General features: G+C 37.0%; 1 protein-coding gene across 2 annotated transcripts in view; it reads left to right on the top strand.

Annotated features, from left to right (window-relative positions):
• The window catches only part of PLPPR4 (phospholipid phosphatase related 4), a 50,603-nt gene that overhangs the window by 14,571 nt on the left and 10,623 nt on the right, over nucleotides 1–25,409 (top strand). For both annotated transcript variants that reach the window (XM_020911954.2, XM_020911953.2), the window contains exons 2-4: nucleotides 14,130–14,315; nucleotides 21,869–21,998; nucleotides 24,127–24,322. In XM_020911954.2, the coding sequence (XP_020767613.1) occupies nucleotides 14,235–14,315; nucleotides 21,869–21,998; nucleotides 24,127–24,322 (407 nt within the window). In that variant the 5' untranslated portion in view covers nucleotides 14,130–14,234. The remainder of the gene's footprint in view (nucleotides 1–14,129; nucleotides 14,316–21,868; nucleotides 21,999–24,126; nucleotides 24,323–25,409) is intronic.

Raw genomic sequence — 25,409 nt, 5'->3', positions numbered from 1 at the left:
TTATAGTCCTTAAATAAAATGGTTTATTTACAACAGCATGGATGTACCTAGACATTATCATTTTAAGTGAAGTAAGTAACAAAAGAAAGATAAATACCATATGACATCACTCATCTGTGGAGTCTAAAAAAAAATGTACAAATGAATTATAAAACAGAAATAGACTTATATACTTAGACAACAAACTTATGGTTACCAAAGTGGGTAGCTGAGTGAAGGGAGATAAACTAGGAGTTTGGGATTATTAGATGCACACTACTATATATAAAATCAACAACAAAGACCCACTGTATACCACAGGGAACTGTATTCAGTATCTTGTAATAACCTACAGTGGAAAGTAATCTGAAAAAGAACACACACACACATATATAATTGAGTCACTTTGCGGTACACCTGAAATTAACACAATATTATAAACTAACTATACCTCAATTTTAAAAATGGGTAAAGAAAGTGGTGGAAACTACATTTTGAATAAACTTTGAAGTTAGAATGACATAAAATAAAATGTTTTAAGGACAAATTTGATACTTAAGTTAGTAAACAACTCAAAAAAAGTAGCTTACAAATATTGATGTCTCAAAGTCAATAATTTATGTGTATATAACTTAAGGTTGTCACATTAAATATCAAAATCAGAAATTTGTTTCTCTTATTCCATATCTCAAATACAGAACTTTTAATTTTATTACTCTGACATCTTTTAATATTTTTCCCACTTTTTCATTACCTCCTATTTCACTTGATATTAACACATATGTGTTGGATCCCAAAATACTATCTGTTATTTTATTAAACTATTAAGGTCCAGATATATATGTTTTTTCTATGTGAATAAAATAATTACAGTAATAATTAAACTGCTATTTAAAAGTGAAGGTGAAGTCGGTCAGTTGTGTCTGACTCTTTGTGACCCTGTGGATTATAATCTGCCAGGCTCCTCCGACCATGGGGTTTCCCAGGCAAGAACTGGAGTGGGTTGCCATTTCCTTCTCCAGGGGATCTGCCTGACCCAAGGATTGAACCCGGGTCTCCCACATTGCAGATAGACTCTTTACTATTTGAGCCACCAGGGCATCAAAAAATACTATTTAATCAAAAATTACTATTTAATCTGAGTTTATTAATATCTTACTTTTTTTAGGAGACAGTACCACTCACAGCAGAAATTGTAGGATGACATTCATAGTATATAAAGAAAAAATGTGCATTATATTATTTTCTGCTATTTCTCAATTTCTGCTGGAGAGTAAGGTCAGTGGTAAAAATTTTTAGCAAGAGGTAGTAGGCATACAAACATGAACTCAGATACTAGATTTCTTGATTTTATAATCTAGTTAACAAACTGTATAATGTTGTATAAACTATGTGATACTTCTGTGTTTCAGTTACCTCATCTGTTAGATGGGGGTAGTAATAGTACCTTCATCAGATAGGTGTTGTCAAGATCAGATGAATTCAGAAATGAAAAAGTATGAACTTTACATGATACCTGGCAAATATTAGTAGCACTAAATTGTGATTTGTACTCATGTTTTTAAAAGACAGGTATATGTTCTGTGGGCAAAGAAATTACAGCTGTAAGAAAATATTTCAAAGCAATTACTTTTTTTTTTTTTAATTTTTATTAGTTGGAGGCTAATTACTTTACATCATTACAGTAGTTTTTGTTATACATTGATATGAATTAGCCATGGATTTAGAATTGAAAGACAGGTCCCCAGCCTCAGGTCTTAGTCTCAAATTAGCTTTAAAGAACAAAATGCTTTCCAAGATAGTACATATACTTGTGTAGAACCTGAGGTTAAAGCTGGTGACTACAAAGCTTAGTACTCCAAGCTTAATGCTAGATCAATATTCAAGTGATAAAACAACCTGCATAATAAAAGAATCCTGATTTGCAGGCTGATTCTTTACCAGCTGAGCCACAAGGGAAGCCCAAGAATACTGGTGTGGGTAGCCTGTCCCTTTTCCAGTGGATCTTCCTGCCCCAGGAATCGAACTGGGGTACTCCTGCATTGCAGACAGATTCTTTATCAACTGAGCTACCAGGGAACCCCAATAAAACAACCACATACCATTATTTAAACTTTACTGTTAGATCACAGTGATTTAAACTAGTCTTTTTAGATCTGTAAAGATGTAGTTTATATTTGGTCATGAAGATATAAGGGGTCTTCCCTGGTGGCTGAGTGGTAAAGAATCCACCCGCCAAGAAGGAGACCCAGGTTCAATCACTGTCGGGAAGATCCCCCGGAGAAAGAAATGGCAACCCACTCCAGTACTCTTGCCTGGAGAATCCCATGGACAGAGGACCCTGGCGGGCTACAGTCCATTGGATTGCAAACAGTCGGACCCAACTTAGTGACAGACTTTCACTTTTCATAAAGACATACAACATATTTTCGTCCTTAAACCTAACATATATATTAGGTTTGTTCTCTCTTTCCTATTAATTACCATTGCTATTTGAAGCACTCAGTCTGAGCTTCTTGTGTTCTGTAGTGTTGAAAAAAATTATTAGAATTCTAGAAATTCACAGTAGGAGCATTTTCTACAGTAGAAGTAAACAAGGGTCTTTTAACTTGGGGATTTTTCTTTAGTCAAGTTAACCACACTTATAAGAACCATGTAAACATTGACATTTCTGGTCAAGTCATCCATAAATGCACTAATTTGGTACATCAAGTTTACCCAGTATGGCAGGTCTCCCCTAATACTAGGCCCTTGGATAGAGAAGTGAATGGGATCATTTCCCTGCTCTCAGGATCTCTTCACTGAGTAAAAGAGAAAAGTAAAGGAACAACTGCCATCCCAAATGACAATTGCTGTGTCAGAGGCATTCATCGGGCCATCTCTGTGCAGTTAGAGAGAGTGATCCAAAGGAAACACGAGAGGAAAGCATCTGGGGAGCTTGAAATGTGCCAATGCCTGATATTTTGTATTTGAAGTCATTTGCTATGGAAAATAAAAGTGAAGATGAAAGCAGACCATGTCCAAGATATAATTAAATTTCTTGAGATATTACAAAAAATAAAAAATAATATTGGTGAAAACTGCACAGGAAAAAATAATCAAGACCTTGGAATACCATATAATTAAGAGCATGATTCAAAAGTGCCTGGCACCCCTTTGCTCTGGGTGTCATTAAACCTCTTGTACACATGGCCATCTTGAACTTCTGTCCTCTAATCTGGCATTTCCACTGGAGCCTGGGGCTATTCTTTCCTGAAAAGCACCAGACTAGTGCCAGATGGCCGTGGTGACATGTACCGAAGTGGCAGCAGGGTGTAATGGGACTCACGCTTCCAGGAATTTAACAGATTGGGTTCCTACAATCGGCCTGTACTTAGAATCCAAGCATGCTGTTCACCTTACCTTGAGCAGGGTCTCCATCTTAAAGTTTATGTTAAATTCCCAGAAAACTTATGGGGAAATGTTTAAATAAAAAGTCAATATATATATATTTTTTTTGTAGGAATAAGTGCTCAATATATTCTTTCTGAAACAAAATGAAGAGAGTTCTAGTAAAGATAGATACTAGATTTGCTCAAAAGAAGCAGCTTTCATGTTTCAGTGGTAACAAGTGGACAGAGAAACTGTTAGGAGTATTTAAGAGTTAAGAGCGAGGGGGAGCTTTTTCATACTGCACATTCCTTCTGCAACACCCTCTTCCCATTTGGGAATTTCAGCCATTGTAGCAATGTCGAGAGGGACAGCAGTTTGAGACCCAGGAACAAAGCAGTTTAGAGCGTTTTTCCTATACTTAGGCATGGAATCTGGGTGATCCCCTTTACCTGCTTTGTGACCATTGGCCAATTTATGTGACCTCTCTCAGTTTTCTCATCTGTAAATTGGGGATACCAATAGATGGTATATAGGGTTGTAGGACTGAATGCAGCAATCTACTATAGAACTAGCCTAGTATCTTTCACCTAGGTCCTCAACACATTCTATGTACTACTAAGAAACTGTCCATGTTTTCTGCTTATTTAATAGTAATATCCTGATTTCTTTCAATTAAATTTGGCAAGCATTTTATTGGACACCCAAAATTTTCAAAGCACTGTGTGAATTACAAAGGTCTCACTTTATAGTACCAAATCTTAAGACAAAGCCTGATAACATACAAATAACTACAATCCAAGGCAGACTAACAGGTCCTACAATAAAGGTATATATGAGCACATAAGGCAGAATTTTCAGTTCTGAATGGAGACCATGGGAGAGGTTTCAGGGAGAAAAAATTATGTGATCTCAACTTCTACGAGGATAGTTTTTATGGGAAGCAAATGTGAAAATGTAAATCAGAGACTTGAAGATGTCTGTCTGGGACATAAGTGTAAGGAGGTCAGAAGTGTTTGTGGTTGAGCAAGTGAAGAGTAGGTACAGAGCACAATTAAACAAGAAAGGCAGATGGAAGTTGTAATATGAAAGATCAGGTATAATACAAAAGGTTATTCTGGGAAATTTGTGTTTTATTTTGTAATTATCAGAGAATCATGAAAGGCATGATTAGAGGTGAATTCCAGAAAAATCAGACTTGAAGTATTATGGAGGATGAAACAAATTATAGAGAATAGAGGTAAAAAAAAAATCTAGTACATTATATGTGGTAGTAAGAGTATAAAAGAAGTGTGAGGGATGATTTTTACATCATGACAACACATAGAGAATTTTAGATCTAGATGACAGTATTAGAAGCCCCCCATTTTGCTGATGACAGATAAGACCTAGAAAGGCTAAGTGACCTACTCCAAATCCCAGAAACTGTGTATGCACTCAGTTCTTCAGTTGTGTCTGACTCTTTGGGACCGCCTGGACTGTAGCCCACCAGACTCCTCTGTCCATGTGATTGTCCCAACAGGAATACTGGAGTGGGTGCCATTTCCAGTGTGGGGATCTTCCCAACCCAGGGACCAAAACTTCATCTCCTGCTTTGCAGGTAGATTCTTCATCACTAAGCCACCAGGGAAGTCCAAAAGCTAGTGGAAGAATTGAGGGAAGAAACTGAATTTTTCTGGTCCTGTGGTCAGCATTGATTTCCCTCAGTCACACTGTCCTGTTTTAATTTGTATCAATGCATGTCATTGATATAAGCCACATCCATTCTATTTGTGAAAACTTGTTTAGATTTCTAGACCTTGAATATGTTTTAGACACATTCTGACCTACTCTTAATGATGTTACAAGTGTTAGTATGCTTTTCATGATCTATATTCTTGAGGTTCATTATAGCTAACCTAAATAGGGTACAATTTTCTTGAAGATAAACCATAAAGCCCTATACTATATTACTAGTTATTATTATTTTCAGTATTTAAAGGAAATATTTATCTCTACTAACTATAAGGCAAAAATGCTAAGGAATATCATTAAAGATCACACTATAGGAAATGGAAAACTCTATCACTGTGTATTGACCTCTGACCAAGTTCTTATTGGCCATCAGTTTTAATAAAATTACTTTCATATGCTAATATTTCTTCCAGTTTGAATTCCATTTGAATAGAATGTATGTTTTAAGTTTCATATTTTGTATGATTGGGGGATACTTAGAATTGATGCAGAGTCTGACATTTAAATTTTGTGATTAAATAAAAATGTTCTTTTTCTCTTAAATTATCTCTTGCATATAAGTGGTGTGAATATACTCAGTTATATTCTTTGATTCTTGTGACATTATTTGTATCAAAACCAAGTTAATTTAAGTTTGGTTTCCTGTGTAAGTGTGTTTTTCAAAACTGAAGGTGATGGTGTTCAAATCATCCTGTATCAATGACATGCAGCTTTCTCCCTGCAACCTTGGACACTCTTTAGACCCAGATTGGCATCTTACTCTCTTCTTGGTATTTTGATAACTGAGAGGCATCTCAGTTTTAATATTTCAAAAAAAAAAAAAAAAAACCCTTAGGTTCCTCCTAGTTAAGCTTCTCTCAGCCTTCCCTATCCTAGTAAATGACACCCCCCAGCCCAATCACTCAAGCCTCAAATCCTTAAAATCAACCTTTATTTTTTCTTTTCAATAACCAGCTCATCAAGAAGCCCTGTCATTTTTGCCTCTAAAGTTATATCCAGAATCTGCCAACATCTCTTTGTCTCAGTGTTGTGAGCCACGTGTTGTGCTAAGTCGCTTCAGAGGTTTCCAGCTCTGTGCGACACTATGCACTGTAGCTTGCCAGGCTCCTCTGTCCCTGGGATTTCCCAGGCAAGAATACTGGAGTAGGTTGCCATTTCCTCTCCAAGGGATCTCCCCCACCCAGGGATAGAACCCGTTGTCTCCTGCATTTGCAGGTGGATTCTTTACCACTAGTGCTGCCTAGAAAGCCCTAGCACATACTAGGCACTCAATAAGTATTTGTTGGATTTTGAAGAGCCTTCTAATTTTCACCCTGCTTTTACCTTTGACCCATCACAGTCATTCTCAACTCAACTGCTAGAGTGATCCTCCTAAAATATATTCTGAATCTTACTATATCTCTGCTTAAACACTCCAAAGTTATTTCCAAATGTACTTTGAATGAATAAAATACGAACGCCTGCCATGGACTTCAATGCTCTGTGAAGTCTGGTCCCACATCCACCTCTCTGACTTTAGCTTTCCTTTTGACTATGTCTTTTACCCCATTTTTATATGGTTCATTCTTGCCGACTCGAGTCTTTGTTTTAAAGATACTTACCTAGGTAGGTCTTCCTTGATCTAAAATAGCAGTACAGGCAATTACCACAGCTCCCTGTCTTGTCTTCTTTATAATATGTGTTCTTGCTAATATTGTAATTTTTAATTTTTATCTGCATTCTTCAGAAAGAATGAAATCTTCATCAGAATAAGGACTTTGTCTTTTATCACAGCTGTATTCCCAGGATGTAGAACAATGCCTCAAACTAGTAGGCTTCAATAGATATTTGTTGAATGAATAAATAAATGAGCCATGGATATAATGTATGTAACTGACCCTCTGTTATCATGATCGCACCAGTTTATGAATATCTCAGTGGACTCCAAATTTACCATGTCTATGTAAAAGGAAGAGAATGGAACTGATAGGTCTGTAGGCTGAGAGCAAGTAAACTCCCTGAATGAGAAAAGTTTGTTACTATCAAGATGCTAAAAACAAGTAAGGTATCTGACCTAGATAAACTGTCATGATAGATTCCATAAAATGTTTCACTAACATTGAAGTACACCTTGTATTTGTCTTGATCAAGTTGGCATCAGAAAAATCAATATTATCTAGTAAATACCATCTTTTGAAACACATTTCTTTTGTTTGCTCTGTTCTCTAAACTATTATAATTTTCTCTCTAAAAATTGCCCTGTTATTTTTACTCACAAGTCTCTTATCAGAGGATAATTATAAAAATCAATCTTTTCTTTTTGAAAACCATTTTCCCAATTATCTTCAGATAATTTCCCTTCTCTGTATTGCTGCATAAAAATAGTGTGGTTCACACATTTTTCTTTGCTATGACATAACTAGAGAATAAAATTCCTAATACTTGACTATATAGGACTTTTAAAATCTCTTTTTAAATCTCATTTTAAATGCAATCAAAAGCTGTCTGTATGATTTTATGTATTTATATTATTTTATGTATACATATCAATTCTATATCCATGCCAAAGTTGGCACATACTCTGTTAAATTTCTTACATTCAAAAGAAAATTATTGTTGTATACTTCAAAAGATAAAAATAATCTTTGAAGATAAGTATGTTAGAAACAAACATTACTATTTAATCCATTACACTGTCCAGTAGTAAAATATAGTATAGGAAAATGATGTCTAAAATTACTTTTACTCCAAATATTTTAATAAGCATTTTGTTCAAAGCTCTTTCTTAAAAACCAAAATTGATGTAAAAGGCAAAGTATAAAAGATACCTTTTTTAAAAAGCCAGAGAAACAAGTAGCAAAATGGAATAAAAATATGATTCTTATTTTGAAGACAGATGACAGTCTTGAAACATGCTTCAATAGAACTATATAAAAGATATTAACATATGGATAGAAAGATATACGGATTAGAAAAACTGGAAAAATTGGCCGTTTCAAGGAGGCTAATGTCTTAAAAGGCTAAACTGCATAGTATTAATAATGAAGGAAATTATTTTCACACATTTATTTATAATACATATGCATATATATTTGAAAAACACTATGATGTTATATTATTAGTTTAAATATTAAAGTGAATAAGCTTAGGCCCCATCTTAAGGATATTTTCATTGGGGAAGCAGAAAAAAGGCTGTAACTAATCTATACCAGATCACTGTAATAAAGAACAGTGTGTAGAAATTTACAAAGACAAAGTACTGGGAAATTAAGAAAGAGGAAATTACTCTCAAAAAGGATTACCAAGTAAGGCAAGTGGGAAAGGTTACATTTGAGGAGTGTATTATTATTAATATGTATAACAGCAATGGCCGTCTCAAACATGACTCCTGTTTAAAACATATATGTAGAAGGCCTAAAATATGAGCTAATGGCATCAAGAGAAGAATGTGGATCATCAAATCTGCTTAAATATTTGACATTCAAATTAATGGAGGAAAATTTTTTCTAAATTTATTGAAACCACATTTTTAAGACAATGTTTATGCTAAGTGAAACTTACTGTTAACTACAGATTTGCAAATATAAACTCTTATTTAAACAGAACTGCAGATTAAACAGTACCCCCATTCATTGATGCTAATTGTAATTCAAAATACCAGACCACCTGACCTGCCTCTTGAGAAATCTGTATGCAGGTCAGGAAGCAACAGTTAGAATGAACATGGAACAACAGACTGGTTCCAAATAGGAAAAGGAGTATGTCAAGGCTGTATATTGTCACCCTGCTTATTTAACTTATATGCAGAGTACATCATGAGAAATGCTGGGCTGGATGAAACACAAGCTGGAATCAAGATTGTTGGGAGAAATATCAATAACCTCAGATATGCAGATGATACCACCCTTATGGTAGAAAGCAAAGAAGAACTAAAGAGCCTCTTGATGAAAGTGAAAGAAGAGAGTGAAAAAGTTGCCTTAAAACTCAACATTGAGAAAACTAAGACCATGGCATCTAGTCCCATCACTTCATGGCAAATAGATGGGGAAACAGTGGAAACAGTGACAGACTTTATTTTTGGGGGCTCCAAAATCACTGCAGATGGTGACTGCAGCCATGAAATTAAAAGACGCTTACTCCTTCAAAGAAAAGCAATGACCAACCTAGACAGAATATTAAAAAGCAGAGACATTACTTTGCCAACAAAGGTCCATCTAGTCAAGGCTGTGGTTTTTCCAGTAGTCATGTATGAATGTGAGAGTTGGACTGTGAAGAAAGCTGAGCACCAAAGAATTGATGCTTTTGAACTATGGTGTTGGAGAAGACTCTTGAGAGTCCCTTGAACTGCAAGGAGATCCAACTAGTCCATCCTAAAGGAGATCAGTCCTGGGTGTTCTTTGGAAGGACTGATGTTGAAGCTGGAGCTCCAATACTTTGGCCACCTGATGCGAAGAGCCGACTCATTTGAAAAGTCCCTGATGCTGGGAAAGATTGAGGGCAGGAGGAGAAGGGGACGACAGAGGATGAGATGGTTGGATGGCATCATCGATTCAATGGACATGAATTTTAGTAAATTGCGTTAACTCTGGGAGTCGGTGATGGACAGAGAGGCCTGGAGTGCATGAGGTTGCAAGAGTTGGACAGGACTGAGTGACTGAACTGAACTAAACTGATTCTAAAACTCTACTCCCATTTTTGGAAATGAAGCACAGAGCTATGTTTTAGAATTAAGACCTTGTGGCTACAATTTGTGGATTCAAAATCCAACCACTTCTACTTGCTAGAGGATACTGAGCTTATTTATCTGAAAAGTATAAATAATTGTTTAGCATAAGTATCTCCCAAATAGTTAGCACTATGTCATAATAGAAAGTTTTTAATTAGATGAATTAAAATTAATTAATAAGATTAATTAAAATTTCAAAGACAGAAAATTTTCTGTCATATTGAGTGCTATTTAAAGCATTTGTTGAATGAAAAATAAAGTATATTTAACTTGATTTAAATGGAAAAATCTTAATTGTGCACATAAACCATAAAGTGTTGATTTATTGGTCGAGTCTGGAAGATACTACTTCTTACAAGAGAAGGAAATGGTGAGGAGGAATGACCAGATATTTAGAGTGGTCAAATGGTCATGGATTTTAATAAGAAAAATGTAAGTGTTTTTACAGGCTTTTGTTCTCTATATTGAAAAACATCCATCTGAAAAACAGAAAGACAATGCCAGATTAGTTTCATACATCATTACTTTTTCCAATAAACTAAATTCTCACCTCATTACAAAAACTGTATTGGGAATAGAAGACATAATACTGTCTTGTAAAATTTATTTATTTTTAAACCAGATGACCAGAAATCATGGATGGTCAATAATATTTTTTAACAAAACTTGATTTGCTTTGTTAAATAAATATTTTATCCTCCACTAGTAAGTAAGCCTTAAGATAGATAGAAATCTGTGTCTTCAGGTTCTGAAAGACCTGGCATTGGACCTTATATTTGCAGTATTTTTTCTCTAGCTGAGGACAGGTGTCTCAGTAAGCTTATGATCTTTAATCTCCAAGCCCATGTCTTGTTTGTCTTATCATAGTAAGGACACACATAGCACCTGGCACATTGTGGGTTGAACGAATGAATAATTCAATCTATGACACAAAGTCTAGAAAGTAAATTGTGCCTCGTTTAGGTTTAGCAGACAAACTGGAAGACATCCAGTGAAATTAGAATTTCAGATAAACAATTTTTAATGTAAGTATCTCCAAAATATTACATGGGGACCACTCTAAAAGTGATTTATTGCTTATCTGAAATTCTAATCTCACTGAGTGATGTATTTTCATTTGCTAAATCTGGTAACTCTAGTCTAGTTATTGTAATGAATTAATATTTGCTTGTTGATTCAATTAGTCATTTATCAACAGGCATTTATTGCTTTATTAAATTATGAAATGATATATTGCATGCCTACCATGTGCCAGGAATAATTCTATACCTTAGGCACTCAGCAACAAATAACACTGGCAGACTCTCACTTCATGGAGCATGTATTTCAGTGGGAGATGAGGGGAGAAGAAAAATAAATAAGTGAAGTGTTAAATCAACAAGACAATTTCAGTTAATGATAAACGTCATGAAGAAATGAAACGAGATGATAAGGGTAGAGGGAAAGATGGGTCAATGGCTGCCTTCTTAGTGATGCTACAGAAGTCATCATTAAATGATAAGGAGAAGCCATTCAGACAAAGAGCTGGGGGAGAGCACAAAAGAAGGAAGAAACAGCACATGCAAAAACCCTAGGTAGAAATGAATTTGGCTGCTACAGGATAACAGTGAAGACCATAGGGCTACATCAAACTAAAAAGCTTCTACACAGCAAAGGAAACCATCAAAAAATGAAAAGACAGCTAATCAGATGTAGTGAAAGTGAAAGTCGCTCAGTCGTGTCCAACTCTTTGCGACCCCATGGACTATAGTCCATGGAATTCTCCAGGCCAGAATACTGGAGTGGGCAGCCTTTCCTTTCTCCAGGGGATCTTCCCAACCCAGAGATGGAACCCAGGTCTCCCACATTGCAGATTCTTAACTAACTGAGCTATAGGGGAAGCCCAATCAGATGTAAAAAAAAAGTATTTATAAATCATTTATCTATTATAATGGCATTACCAACTCAGACATGAATTTGGGCAAACTCCAGGAAATAGTGAGGGACAAGGAGGCCTGGTGTGCTGCAGTCCATGGGGTTGCAAAGGGTGAGACATGACTTAGCGACTGAACAACAAAATCTACTATAATTAGGGCCAATGTCCAAAGTACATATAAGGGACTCATACTACTTAATAGGGCCTTCTCCAGTGACTCAGTGGTGAAGGATTCACCTGCAATACAGGGTATGTGTGTTTGACCTTTGGGTTGGGAAGATTCCCTGGAGAAGGAAATGGCAACCCATTTTAGTATTCTAGCCTGGGAAATCCCATGGACAGAGGCTAGCATGGTGGGCTAGGTCCATGGGGTTGCAAAGAGTCAGGGACAATTTAGCAACTAAACAACAACAACAACAACAACAACAACAACTTAATATCCAAAAAAAATCTCCCACAAAACATGCAAACCCAAGTAATTTGATTATAAAATGAGCAGAGGGTCTGAATAGACAATTTTCCAAAGAAAATACACAATGGGCAATAGATATGGGGAAAGATGCTCAGTATCACTAATCAGGAAGGAAATGTAAATCAAAACCACATGAGATACCACCTCATACCTATTAGAATGGTTATCCTCAAAAAGACAAGAAATAACAAGTATTGACATGGATGTGGTGGAAAGGGAACCATTGTGCACTGTTTGGGCATGGAAATTTGTGCATCCACTATGGAAAACAGTGGTTTTCTAAAAAAATTAAAAATAAGAGTGCCATATGATCCAGTGGTTCCACTTCCAGGTATTTATCTAAAGAAAACTAAAACACCAAATAGAAAAGATATATGCCCCACTGTGTTCATTGCAGCATAGTTTGCAGTAATCAAGACATGGATTCAACCTAAGCATCCACTGATGGATGAAGAAGTAAAGAAAATGTGGTACATATATACTATGGAATATTATTCAGCCTTCAAAAAGAAGGAAATACTGACATTTGAGACAACATGGATGGATTTTTAAGGCATTATGCCAAGTGAAATAAGTCAGAGAAAGATAAATATCATATGATCTCATTTATATGTAGAATCAAAAAAACAACAGCAATAAAAAATCAAATTCATAGAAACAGAGAACAGATCGGTAGTTGCCAGAGGTGGGGAATGACAGTGGGCAAGATGGGTAAAGGGGGTCGAAAGTCACAGATGCTCAGTTATAAGACAAATAAGTCCTGGGGATGTAATGTACATATAGAGACTATAGGTAATAATACTGTATTGTATGTTTAAAAGCTGCTAAGGGAGTTGATTTTAAAAGTACTAATCATAAAAAAGAAATTGTTAAGTATGTGTAGTGATGGATGTTGACTAAATTTATTGTGGTGATCATTTTGCAATATATATAAAAATATTAAATCTTATATTGCATACCTGAAATTAATGTAATGTTATGTGTTGATATATGTCAATTATTTTTCAATTAAAGGGGGAGACCCATTGGCTTATAGTGGTTAGGGGGCTGGTTGCTACTACAGCTGTTTAATCACTAAGTTGTGTCCGACTCTTTGCTACCCCACAGTCTGTAGCCCACCAGGCTCCTCTGTCCATGGGGTTCTCAAGGCAAGAATACTGGAGTGGGTTGCCATTTGCTTCTCCAGGGAATCTTCCTGACCCGGGGATGGAACCCACATCTCCTGCTTGGCAGGCAAATTCTTTCCACAGATCCACCTGTGAAGCCCAAGGTGGACTGGTAGTGGTGGTTTAGTCACTAAGTCATGACCAACTCTCAAAACCCCATGGACTGTAGCCCGCCAGACTCCTCTGTCCATGGGATTCTCCAGGCAAGAATACTGGAGTGGGTTGCCATTTCCTTCTCCAGGGGATCTTCCTGACCCAGGAATCAAACCCGGGTCTCCTGCACTGTAGGCAGATTCTACAGTGGGGGACTGGGGAATAGTATAAATATGGTATAAAATGATGTAAGAAACTGAAGCAAGAGCCAGATCATGCACTCAATGGTGTGAAATTTGAATTTTATTCAAGCAAAATGGGACCCACTAGAGTAGTTAACATCAGGAGCAGTATGAGCTAAAATAAAACATTTTCAGAATATTTGGGGTGCTGGGTAGAAATTGGATAGGTGGGGTGGGGAGGGTAAGTGTGAAAGTGGAGCAGCATTTAGAAGTAATCCAAGAGCAGAGGTGAGTCATGCCATGGGTTCAGAGAAGGTTGGTGACAGAGGTGGAGGAATTGGAGTTTATTTTGAAGGCAGAAGCAGTAGCAAGTATGAATGATTTTAATTCTGAGATCAGAGAGGAATGGTGAGAGAAAGTGGAAAACACTTGTGTTTCTAATTTCAAGATGTACTGATTCTATGTATGACCTGTGTAGAAAAATAAATTGATTTTCTCTGTCCTTCATTCTCAGTTGCCTATATTGGCATCATCGGTGGTTAGCCTGTATTTCCTTGAACTCACGGATGTCTTCAAACCCGTGCACTCTGGATTCAGCTGCTATGACCGGAGTCTTAGCATGCCATACATTGAACCCACCCAGGAGGCAATTCCTTTCCTCATGTTGCTTAGCTTGGCTTTTGCTGGACCTGCAATTACGGTAAGAATTGCCCCCAAATTGTGTTTGTCAGCCCCAGAAGACTTAGAATGACCACATTTATGTAATAAACGAGGTGTCCTTGGTGGCTCAGACAGTGAAGAATCTGTCTACGATGTGGGAGACCTGGGTTTGATTCCTGGGTTGGGAAGATCCCCTGGAGTTGGGAATGACAACCCATTCCAGCATTCTTGCCTGGAGAATCCCATGGACAGAGGGGCCTGGTGGGCTGCTATCCATGGGGTCGCACAGAGTTGGACATGACTGAAGTGAGTTAGCATGCATGCATGCACTGGAGAAGGAAATAGCAACCCACTCCAGTGTTCTTGCCTGGAGAATCCCAGGGACAGAAGAGCCTGGTGGGCTGCCACCTATGGGGTCTCACAGAGTTGAGCACGACAGAAGTGACTTAGCAGCAGCAGCAGCATGCATTCATACCATATCGCAAGTCTTAGAAACTGTGGGAAAGAAACAAAAAATTCTATAGCCAACAGACTTTGTTCTCCAAAGTGCATTTTGCTATCAATTTTAGCAGATTAGCACTTTTTATTGATTCTTAGCACTGAGCATGCACAACTGTACAGAAAAGAGGGTACAACTCACATTCCTACCGCTCACAAAATAAAATACTTTAGATTCAGAATAAGCATTTGGATTTTAAAATGTGTAGCCTAAAGAAATGATCTAACCTATTGAAATTGAATTAGAAATGTAGTTGTTTTTAGTTTACTAACATATAAATTGGGAATTACATATTTTTCAATAAATTTATTAATAAGTAACACCAGCATAGTCTTTATAGCATCTCTTTTGCCCCCAAAACCTACCCAAAGGACAAGAATCATATTTTAGGGTTAATAATATTTATTTATAACAGTAGGAACTCTTACTTTACTTTTATCATGCTAATGAATGTCAGAGGAAGTGCTCATCAAATAAAAAGCTGTATTTGAATGGAGTTTTTATAGGATCCCCTAAAGAACTGGTCTATTCTTGTTCAGTATATGGCAGCAGTTTTAGAAAAGTCTCTGCGTTGACCTTTTGTATACCCTTGGATTTGTTTCTTTTTTAATTTCCCCACATTAAACAACAACATTCTATTTACACTATAAATTACATGAAATATTATCAGAAGATAAAACTGAAACTTAATTTTTCCTAGAACTTCATCATACTTAAAAGATGAATTTTGAGACCTTTAGGTCTCAAAACACTTTGTAAGTTTTAAAAAATGAGTTGTCTGAACTTCAGTAACTCCAGGGTGATTGGAACTGTTAATGATGTACTTGAAAGTAGCTGAGACTCTGACTAAAAGCACAATGTGCCTTTATTTGCAATATTGTTCAGAGTGGGCTTCCTTGGTGGCTCAGATGGTAAAGCGTCTGCCTGCAATACGGGAGACCCAGGTTTGATCCCTGGGTTGAGAAGATCCCCTGGAGAAGGAGAGGGCAACCTAATCCAATACTCTTACCGGGAAAATCCCATGGACAAGGAGCCTGGTAGGCTACAGTCCATGGAGTCACAAAGTCAGACACGACTGAGTAACTTCACTTTTGCTATTGTTCAGAGTAACAGTATTTTCTGGCCGTTTCTCTAATGACTTACCAAAAAATCTATTATCATCCAGTTATTTGACAAAAGCAAAAAGCATACATGTTTTAAATCTGGTAGACCAGAAAGCGTTTCTCCTAATTGGAATATAATGCAGAAATTTATTGTAATTACTATTTTGAAATATAGTTATTAAATACAAATGCTTGTGATGCTGCTGAAGAGACCAAGATGATATTTCATCAATTACATAATTTCTTTTTTATATACCCAGAAGTCTTTCTTCCCTGGGTCTTAGACTAAGTGGCTAGGAGAACACATCTAATTGTGGCTTTTCCTGCTAGCACCATTTATTTCACACTGATCCGTTTGCTGACATTGTTACAGGTCCTGGGGCCAATGACCTTGGCCTCATTATTGTGTTCCCGCTTTTCTAACTCCCTCATTTCCAGTAATAAATTCTCAATATGCAATTAAGGATGCCTTTTGGGGGATTCTGAGTCAACACTTTCTTTCTTGAGCCTTGAGAAGTGAAAGAACAAGTTTGCCATGACTACCTCTACCAAGTTGACCTGGGGAAGCTGGTGCCAACTCCTTCGGCAGAGACTGCCTGAATTCCCGGATTGCCACTGGGCCTCCATAAGCTGTTGCATACCTCTTTATGGGAGGAGAGGCAAACTAGGGAAATATTGACACTGCTGGGTCCTTGATCTTCCCCTTATCATTCAGGATATTCCAGGATGTCAGTGATTCTTTTCTTCCACACTTCCTTCATGGATTTTGAGTAAACAATTTGATGGTAAAACAAATCCTGACTTCATGGACATCAAATAACTGTCTTTTACGCCTTACTCTCTAAACATACATCTTGTCTAAATTTCTAATTTCATTTTCCCTTGTTTTAAAGCCTTTTTCCAAAATATTGGTTCTATAGTGTCTGTATGTCAGTATAGTCTTAGAATAGGGGTCACCAATCCCAGGGCCATGGACCAGTACCAGTTCATGGCCCATTAGGAACCAAGCGAAGCTTCATCTGTATTTACAGCTACTCCCCATCACTCACATCACCCCCTGAGCTTCACCTCCTGTCAGATCATTGGCAGCATTAGGTTCTCATAGGAGTATGAACCCTACTGTGAACTGTGCATGTGAGGGATCTAGGTTGCTCACTTCTTATGAGAATCTAACGCCTGATGCTCTGAGGTGGAGCTGAGGTGGTTAGGCAAGCTGGGTGGGAGTGGCTGCCACTGTCTCTCATCACCCCCAAACCTAGTTGCAGGAAAACAAGCTCAGGGTCCCCACTGATTCTATATTATGATTAGGTATGTAATTACTTCATTATATATCACAATGTAACAATAATGGAAATAAAGTGCACAATAAATGTAATGTGCTTGAATCGTCTTGGAACCATCCCTCCCACCCCCATCTGTGGAAAAATTGTCTTCCACAAAACCAATCTGTGGTGCCAAAAACGCTGGGGACTGCTGTGCCAGAACCATGATTCTGTCTCTAAACTTACTGCATATGTTACTGCTCCAACTTCTTTCCCCACTCCTCCTGAAAGTGAAAATAACAGACTCTAATTCCCGACTTTCAAGGATACCATTTTCTTTTTTTCTTTTTGGCAGTATTAATCTGTTCCAAAATGGAATGGTGGGGGAGACAGAGAGGCAGGATGAATTCTTCCTTTGAAAATCACTTTCATAGTCCATTTGTGTAAGGAGAGGGGCTTCTCATTTTCACCCATTCATATGAAGAGAAGGCAAAGCAAAACAAAAGGCCTCACATGGGTAGTTATTCTTTAAAAGGAAGCTTATAATTCTTTACAAAAGGAAGTTTATATTCTTTACAGAAGGAAGATCAACTGATTTTTTATACAGGCATTTACATATAAATCATTTAATGTTTGCTTCTCAGGGTTACAATTTTTTTAATTTGTTAGTTATTTTTGGCTGCTCTTGGTCTTTGTTGCTGTGTGCTGGCTTTCTCTAGTCGGAGGAAGCGGGGGCTACTCTCCACTGTGGGACGTGGGCTCCTTGTGGTTTCTCTTATCGCAGAGCACAGGCTCTGAAGCGCATGGACTTCAGGAGTCGTGGTACATGGGCTTAGTTGCTTCCTAGCATGTAGGATCTTCCTGGACCAGGGATCAAACCAGAGTCCCCTGAATTTCAAGGTGGACTCATCACCACTGGACCACCAAGGAAGCCCCTCAGATTTTTTTTTGATGCTTTGAAAGGTATTTTAAAGATTACCTGCCTTTGTATTGTTACACAAGAAATTATAAAACTTCTTTCACGTCTGTGAAATGTATATTCTTATTTTTTGAAACTGTCCTTAAATTTTCATCTTCAACATTAACCTCTAACTTACTTTTTTTTTTTTTAGAGGAAATGGAAGAAATGATCATTTTATTTATTTATTTTTTGTATTGTAGGCTTTTTTATTTTATTTTTTTTTCCATTTATTTTTATTAGTTGGAGGCTAATTACTTTACATCATTACAGTAGTTTTTGTCATACATTGAAATGAATTAGCCATGGATTTACATGTATTCCCCATCCCAGTCCCCCCTCCCACCAGTTATAAGGAAACAAGCATTTTGTTTAGTCCTTTGGAGATTCTCAGGGAAAATAGCACAGAATATTGAGGCTTATCATAAATCTTTCTGAAATCTATATGAATAGAAAACATGTGTATGTTCTCTTCCCTGGAAATAAAATGTTACTGCATAAGATTAAAGGGTAAGTATATCCAGTTTTATAGAGGAATTGTATTGAAATTTATTATTGTTTCTGGGAGGTAACCTTAGCTTTAACAGAGCATACAGTCTCCTTTAGGTGGCTTTTCCAAGGGCAGTGTCCATATAATAATAAGCAATATATTTCCTCTCTGCATCTCCCCTGAAACAGTCAGTTTATAATCTCTTTCAAAAACCTGTCCATGATATCTGACATGCACAAATTGGTGTTGTTTCTTTTCAAGATTGTGTATGGCATAAACAGAATATTGTGAGAAGATACTTGTCATATACTGTTTTCTATTTCCAAATAACAACAGCAACAAATAATTTTGTTGTCAACACCTAATCCTTGAAACCATATTGCATCACAACAACGTGTCATTCAGAATGGAGAGACAAGCAGGCATATTTGAAGATACATCAGGAAACATCTATCCTTTCCCTGAGGAGAATTCTATCTTTAAAGCAAATTAAATCATTTTGAAAATGCATACAGTGACATGTAGGTCAAGGTTAAATGAATAGTAGTGTGAAGAGAAAATTAATGTGCTCCTTAGAGAGTGGGAGGGTTGGATGATGTCAAAATACTGACAAGAAACCTCCATCCATAATCAAACCAGGGTGTGAAAGCACTCTCCTGACATATGAGTTTTGAGCTTATTAAGCAAATAAATGAAAACTCTTGAAATTTCAAGGTCACTTGAGATAATGACTGCTGTGTTATATGACAAGAAGCATTTCCCTAATGACACTAAACAAATAAATTCTTGCATATTTTAGCATTCATGGATAATATGTGAATCACTATTTACATGTATAATTAAAAAGAAACAAAATTATTCACAGAATTATTATTAAAGGAATGAAAATGAAATGAGTCTCTCAATGTATTTCAGGACACATTTCAGAAATGAGTGGTTAATTTTCTTGAAATGATGAATTTGGGATAACCATGATATTATTCTACTTGCATGGTGCAGCATGTCACATCTATCTGTGCAGAATATTATAGAATCTTTTGTGTTTCTATGTCTAACTTGAAGAGATAATGTATTATGATATTTTTCAAAAAGTATAATTAACTTCATATTCAATGATTTGAAAAAAATTCCTTCTGATTATTTGTATAATTATCCATAAAGGAGTTTATCAGTGTATGCCACAAGATTTTCACTCTTGTAAGGTTATTGGTAGAGTTTTATTAAGAAAATTATTTTTATACAAGTAAAGGTTCTTTATAATTGTACACACACCATATGGAACTAAATATATCTGACAGAACATTTGAAGCATAAGGTCATAGACTTAGTCATGAGTTTTAAAAATCATAAATTTAAGTACTTTATAATATAAATGTTAAGTAGGTGTTTAGAACTGGGAACTTTCCCTTGGAAAGTATATTTCAGTTCCCAGTCACGGTGATAATCTTTAAAGTGACATGATCACTTATATCTAAGGGACTGCCTGTTCCCAGTTTCTCAGTTCCACATTTTTAGCCATACTGATTCTAATTTCACAATAATTTCTGAGGCACAGTAACCCCAAATATTTGATTTTTTTTTGCATTAAAAAACCACATTATTTCAAGTCTTGCTTTTCTTAATAACTACCAGCCCAAATGCCCAAGGTAATTAGCCAGTGAGAATCCCACAGTGAAAGTAACAAAAGCAAACCCCACAATGCAGGGCACTCTGCTAGATAGTGAGAATAAAAGGTAAAACAAAAAAGATGGTTTTTCTGCAGAGGGTCACAGTCAAGTGAGAAATAATCAAGCTGTGCTAGAGAGGACAAGATACTAACGGAGCCACATGGAAGGGGGCATAATTCAATTTAAGATATAGTAAGGGATTTCAAGGGAAAGTTCTTAAAGGAAATGATGCCTAAATGTATTGAGTTTTCACTGATGTCCTGTGTCTTAGAATCCAACATGTATGCTGTTCCTTATCATAAGTATGGTCCTCTGTTTACTGAAAACACATTTTCTAAATATTTCATTCTTAAGACGTATTACTCACTGGTAGTGGTGGTGGTATAGTTGCTAAGTTGTGCGATTCTTGGACCCATGAACTACAGCCCACCAGACTCCTTTGTCCGTGGGATTTCCCAGGCATCTGGAGTGGGTTGCCATTTCCTTCTCCAGGGGACCTTCCCTACCCAGGATTGAACCCATGTCTCTTACATTGTAGGCAGTTTCCTGCATTGCAGGAGGATTCTTTACTGCCAAACCACCATTACTCAGCATTACTCAGTATGAATGGACAACTCTTCAGAAATTAATCACATCAAATTCTATTTCAGTTGGAGCATTTTCACCCAAATGTTACTGCTTACCTAGATAGATTCTCTTATAATCTACATTCTCCAATAAGATAGTTACTAGCCACATGTGGCTATTACATTTTAAATCTGATTGATTTACATTTTAAATAATTAAGTACAATAAAATGAAGTTAAAACTTCAACTCCTCAACTTCAGTAGGAAAAAAAATGTCAAGTGCTCAATAGCCAACAGTGCTATTTCAAGTGCTCAATAGTGGCTATGATATTGGACAAAGCAGAAAATATGTCCATCATCACAGAAAATTTTAGCAGATAGCTCTGCTTTAGATTGAACCTTTCTACTTTCATGTCTGCTTTACATGGGTGATCCTTCTGCCCAATCCCAAATTATTTTATTGAAATAATATGCTAATAAAATATTCCTGATTCTAACTTTGGTACTTATTTTTTTCTCTCCTTGTTTTCATGGTTTTAAGGATAAAATATCAAGATTCTAAGTGTCAGAGCAGAATCAGTCTCCATGTGATTAATCAGCTCGGTAACACTGGGTATTGTTGGGAATAGGGCCAAAGTCTGGGTGCTGCAACCACATTGCAATGCCAGGATGCTATCACAATTTTGACCAGTATGTAGGGGCACAGAAGATCTAACAGCGCTAGTTACAATGCCCTGATGACTTCTCACTGCTTCCGCAAATACTCAGGAGAAATCCTCCCATCTCTAAAATGCCTGAAAAAGGTACATCTTTACTTAATTTAATTGATGGCATGTGAAGAGAGAACTTCCCCATAGGAGGAAATGGCAACTCACTCCAGTATTCTTGCCTGGAAAATCCCATGGACAGAGGAGTCTAGCGGGCTACGGTACATGGGGTCTGAAAGGAGTCAGACACAAATGAGCAACTGAGCGTATGTACATAAGAGATAACATATAACTCATCTGCACCCATGGAATCCATTTGAACACCCTCTTGTCTTTGCAGATTATGGTAGGGGAAGGAATCCTCTATTGTTGTCTGTCCAAAAGAAGGAATGGGGTTGGCCTGGAGCCCAACATTAACGCTGGAGGCTGCAACTTCAACTCTTTCCTTAGAAGAGCCGTCAGATTCGTTGGTAGGTGTGGGAAACCACAAAGAAAGAAAATGTTTTTCAAATAGAAATGTTTTATTTAATTACAGACATTGTCTTTAAAGCTGTAATTTAGATGTATAATGTCAGGTACATGATAATTTTACATTATACAAAAAAATTAAATAAAAACTGTTAAAAATACCCTAATTTAAGTTTTGTATCCACGATGTGTTATTTATAGTTATAGTCCTTGTTTTGAGAGCCAGCATGCCATGCATTTCAGTTTATTTTTGTCTTAGCTCTGGTAGAATCATGAATTTACTTTAAAATGGTTTCTTGGTTCTGGGTTCATTTTTTAAAGTGGAGAATAAATATCAGCAGACCAATATAAATGGATAACCCTTCAGAAATTACGTTAGCCGCATCAGTGATTCCATTTCAATTGTCCTGCGGTGTTTTCATCCAGAAGTTACTGTCTGTGGAAATGTCACCAAGCAGCACAGCATCAAGTCTGTTTTTCCTTGGTTATATCATCTAACTCTACCTCCTATTTTTCTGAGACCTGCAGAAAATCCATAGGCCTGTATCAGAGTCAAATCAGCATCTAAACCTTCATCTCTTCTGATTAGCGTGTGACTATCTTAATATTATTTGAGTCACAGACCTTTCTTTTTAACTGAATTGAAAAGTCAAGCCATAGTACATCACACCACTATGAATGTTTTAAATCATTCCCAGTAAATCAATAAAAAGTTATTTTCACCTGTAACCTCTCAGTTCAAAGGAATAGGTAGCTTCATTTAATACCTAATAGAAAATTAAGTACCATCATCTCTTCCACTGGAGAAAAAAAAATCTGGTCTAAATCATACCCTAGACTCTGCCCCACTAAAAAAAGACACATTTTTGCTCCACAAAGACCGTACAGCAAGAATAATCCCCTTACTAGGATCATGAGCTAAGACCAAGGATTAAAACTTCAGGACATCTAGCTGATCTCAGGGGAAGTTTTCCTAATGTAACACAATGCTGTGGCAAAGGGGCTCAAACCTCTCTGAAAAACCTCATGACTCTGAGGATGCGCCACCTTATCCTGGGGAACCCAGTCCCAGAGCCAACCACGCCCATGCCCTGGGGACCTAGAGATGGGGAGGTTTCCTCACTTACCCATACTCCTCCCCAAGATCTTACATGCTGCTAGGAGTTAGAATGTAGAAATAAAGGTCCAGGGTCACGAATCTGAGATAAGTGGGTGAAGAAAGAACTGGGAGAGTGATTGTTAGGTGACAACAAGCAGAGAAGAAAAATGCAAAAGGGGCCAGGCCAGGAGGAGAACACTGTCGGGTTACCTGGCTGCCTGTCACAGTGATTCATGAGCAAATCATGAATCAGAATCCAGACTCTCATGTCAGAATGACTCCAGGGTGTAGAGGGAGCAGGTGGGCTAGACTCCCAAAGATAAGACCAGGCAAGGAACCCAAAGCAAGAATGGAGTTCGAATGTACAAGATTTGTCAGTTTATGGTTTCAAACTGGTCCCAGAAGAGAAAAGAAAGAATTTAATCAAGAGATTTAAGAATGTCATTTCTGCATTCCAAAATGAAGGAAGCCTCCCACAGCCTGGTACTTGTATGATTATTGTTTCCACCATAGGGCTGGCTTGCTGTTTTCTCTGTTTTAATTAGCATTCCTGGTATGCTCATCATCTGTAGGTAGTCAAACCAGGAACCAATCCCGTAGGGTTTGCCTACTGTGGCTGGGGTGAGGAGCTACCAGGGAGAGAGCCCTGGAAGCACAATTCTGCTCAGCAGTTTACAGTGATTTTGAATTTTGCTTCATTCCCTGTATTGAATCCTTTTCAAATCACACAGTTGTCACCTTAACATGTTCCAGGTATCTGTCAAGTGACCTACAGTTGATAGTATTGAGAGTTGGCCTGATATAACCAGACAAAAATCCTTCAGATGATGACTTTGGAGATACTCATTGCCTTCAGCATCTGTTTGGAAGTTTAGAAATTGTCTTTACTATCTTCCTGAAATAAACCCAGAGAAAATGATCACAGTAGACGTCAAGGTTGTCATGTTAATGTGTAATATGCAAGATTGACGATGGCACCACCTTGGCATCAAGAGCTAGCTGGGTAACAGGTTCTTTCCTTTTCCTCCTAGGCGTTCATGTCTTTGGACTCTGCTCTACAGCTCTTATCACAGACATCATCCAGCTCTCCACAGGCTACCAGGCACCGTACTTTCTGACTGTGTGCAAGCCAAACTATACCTCTCTGAATGTGTCTTGCAAAGAGAATTCCTACATTGTAGAAGATATTTGCTCAGGATCAGACCTTACAGTTATCAACAGTGGCAGGTTAGAAATGGAGATTATGAATACTTCCATGTTGGTGTCTTCATTGTTCATTAATAGCTTGGGGTATCATCATAGGCATACACTTTTCAATCACAATGACTTGGATTGTATTTTTCTTTTCAATTCAGTGATCTCTTTAGGGATGATACGTAGAAACCCATTGGTGGCTCATTCCAACTCCTCTCTCTCAAACTTCAGCCCCATATTCATTCTGCTCATCTTCATATCACCAAACCCCAGTCATGTTCTATGATCGCCTCTATACTAATTATGGGTTTAGAAAGAAAGAAAGTGAAGTTGCTCAGTTGTGTCCAACTCTTTGCGACCTCATGGACTGTAGCCCACCAGCCTCCTCCATTCATGGAATTTTCTAGGCAAAAGTACTGGAGTGGGTTGCCATTTCCTTTTCCAGGGGATCTTCCCAACCCAGGGATTGAATTATGGGTTTGGGTTATCCCAAATTGGTTTATTTTAGATGTTTTTAGTTAGTCATGGCTTATAATCAGTATGTGTCATGTAGTGATTTAAGTAGAAGACTATATATGATATTTCCAGCTCCATTACATATTTTATTAAAAAAGAAATCATATGAACTTTCCTTTTGATAGAGTTTTAAAAGAAATAGCATCTAGGATTGCATGTGTCTTCTTTGAATAAACCCAGAAAGTCTGTACAGGTCCTGACCTTGCATTTCAGAAAATAAAAACTGAAAAGCTCAAGAAACTACCAAGGCATTAAACTGTTTTCAATCAATAAAAAAAAAAGAAAGAAACTTAGATGGCAAGAGAAGTCCATAAGAAATAAATTACAGAAAGGTGAAGGCAGCAAAAGACTGATATAAGAATTTTATTTTTCATTCAGTCAGTTCCCAAAGATTGATTTAAGAGTCAAAAATAAGTTAAATACACTTGAAGAATCAGAACCTGATATTATATAATTATATACATATGGTCCATTCAATTCAATTAATTTTGAACTTACATTTAAGACCCATATTCTGTATTCTTTCTCAGTTTTTCTATATTATCATGTCTGTGTTGAATAGTAGTCCTTTTTATTGGGTACCAAATAATTAGTAGGTCATTAA

Source organism: Odocoileus virginianus, chromosome 5, assembly GCF_023699985.2.
Source record: "Odocoileus virginianus isolate 20LAN1187 ecotype Illinois chromosome 5, Ovbor_1.2, whole genome shotgun sequence".
Lineage (NCBI taxonomy): Eukaryota > Metazoa > Chordata > Mammalia > Artiodactyla > Cervidae > Odocoileus > Odocoileus virginianus.
The sequence above is the reverse complement of the archived record's forward strand: the minus strand, read 5'-3'. Positions and strand labels throughout refer to the sequence as shown.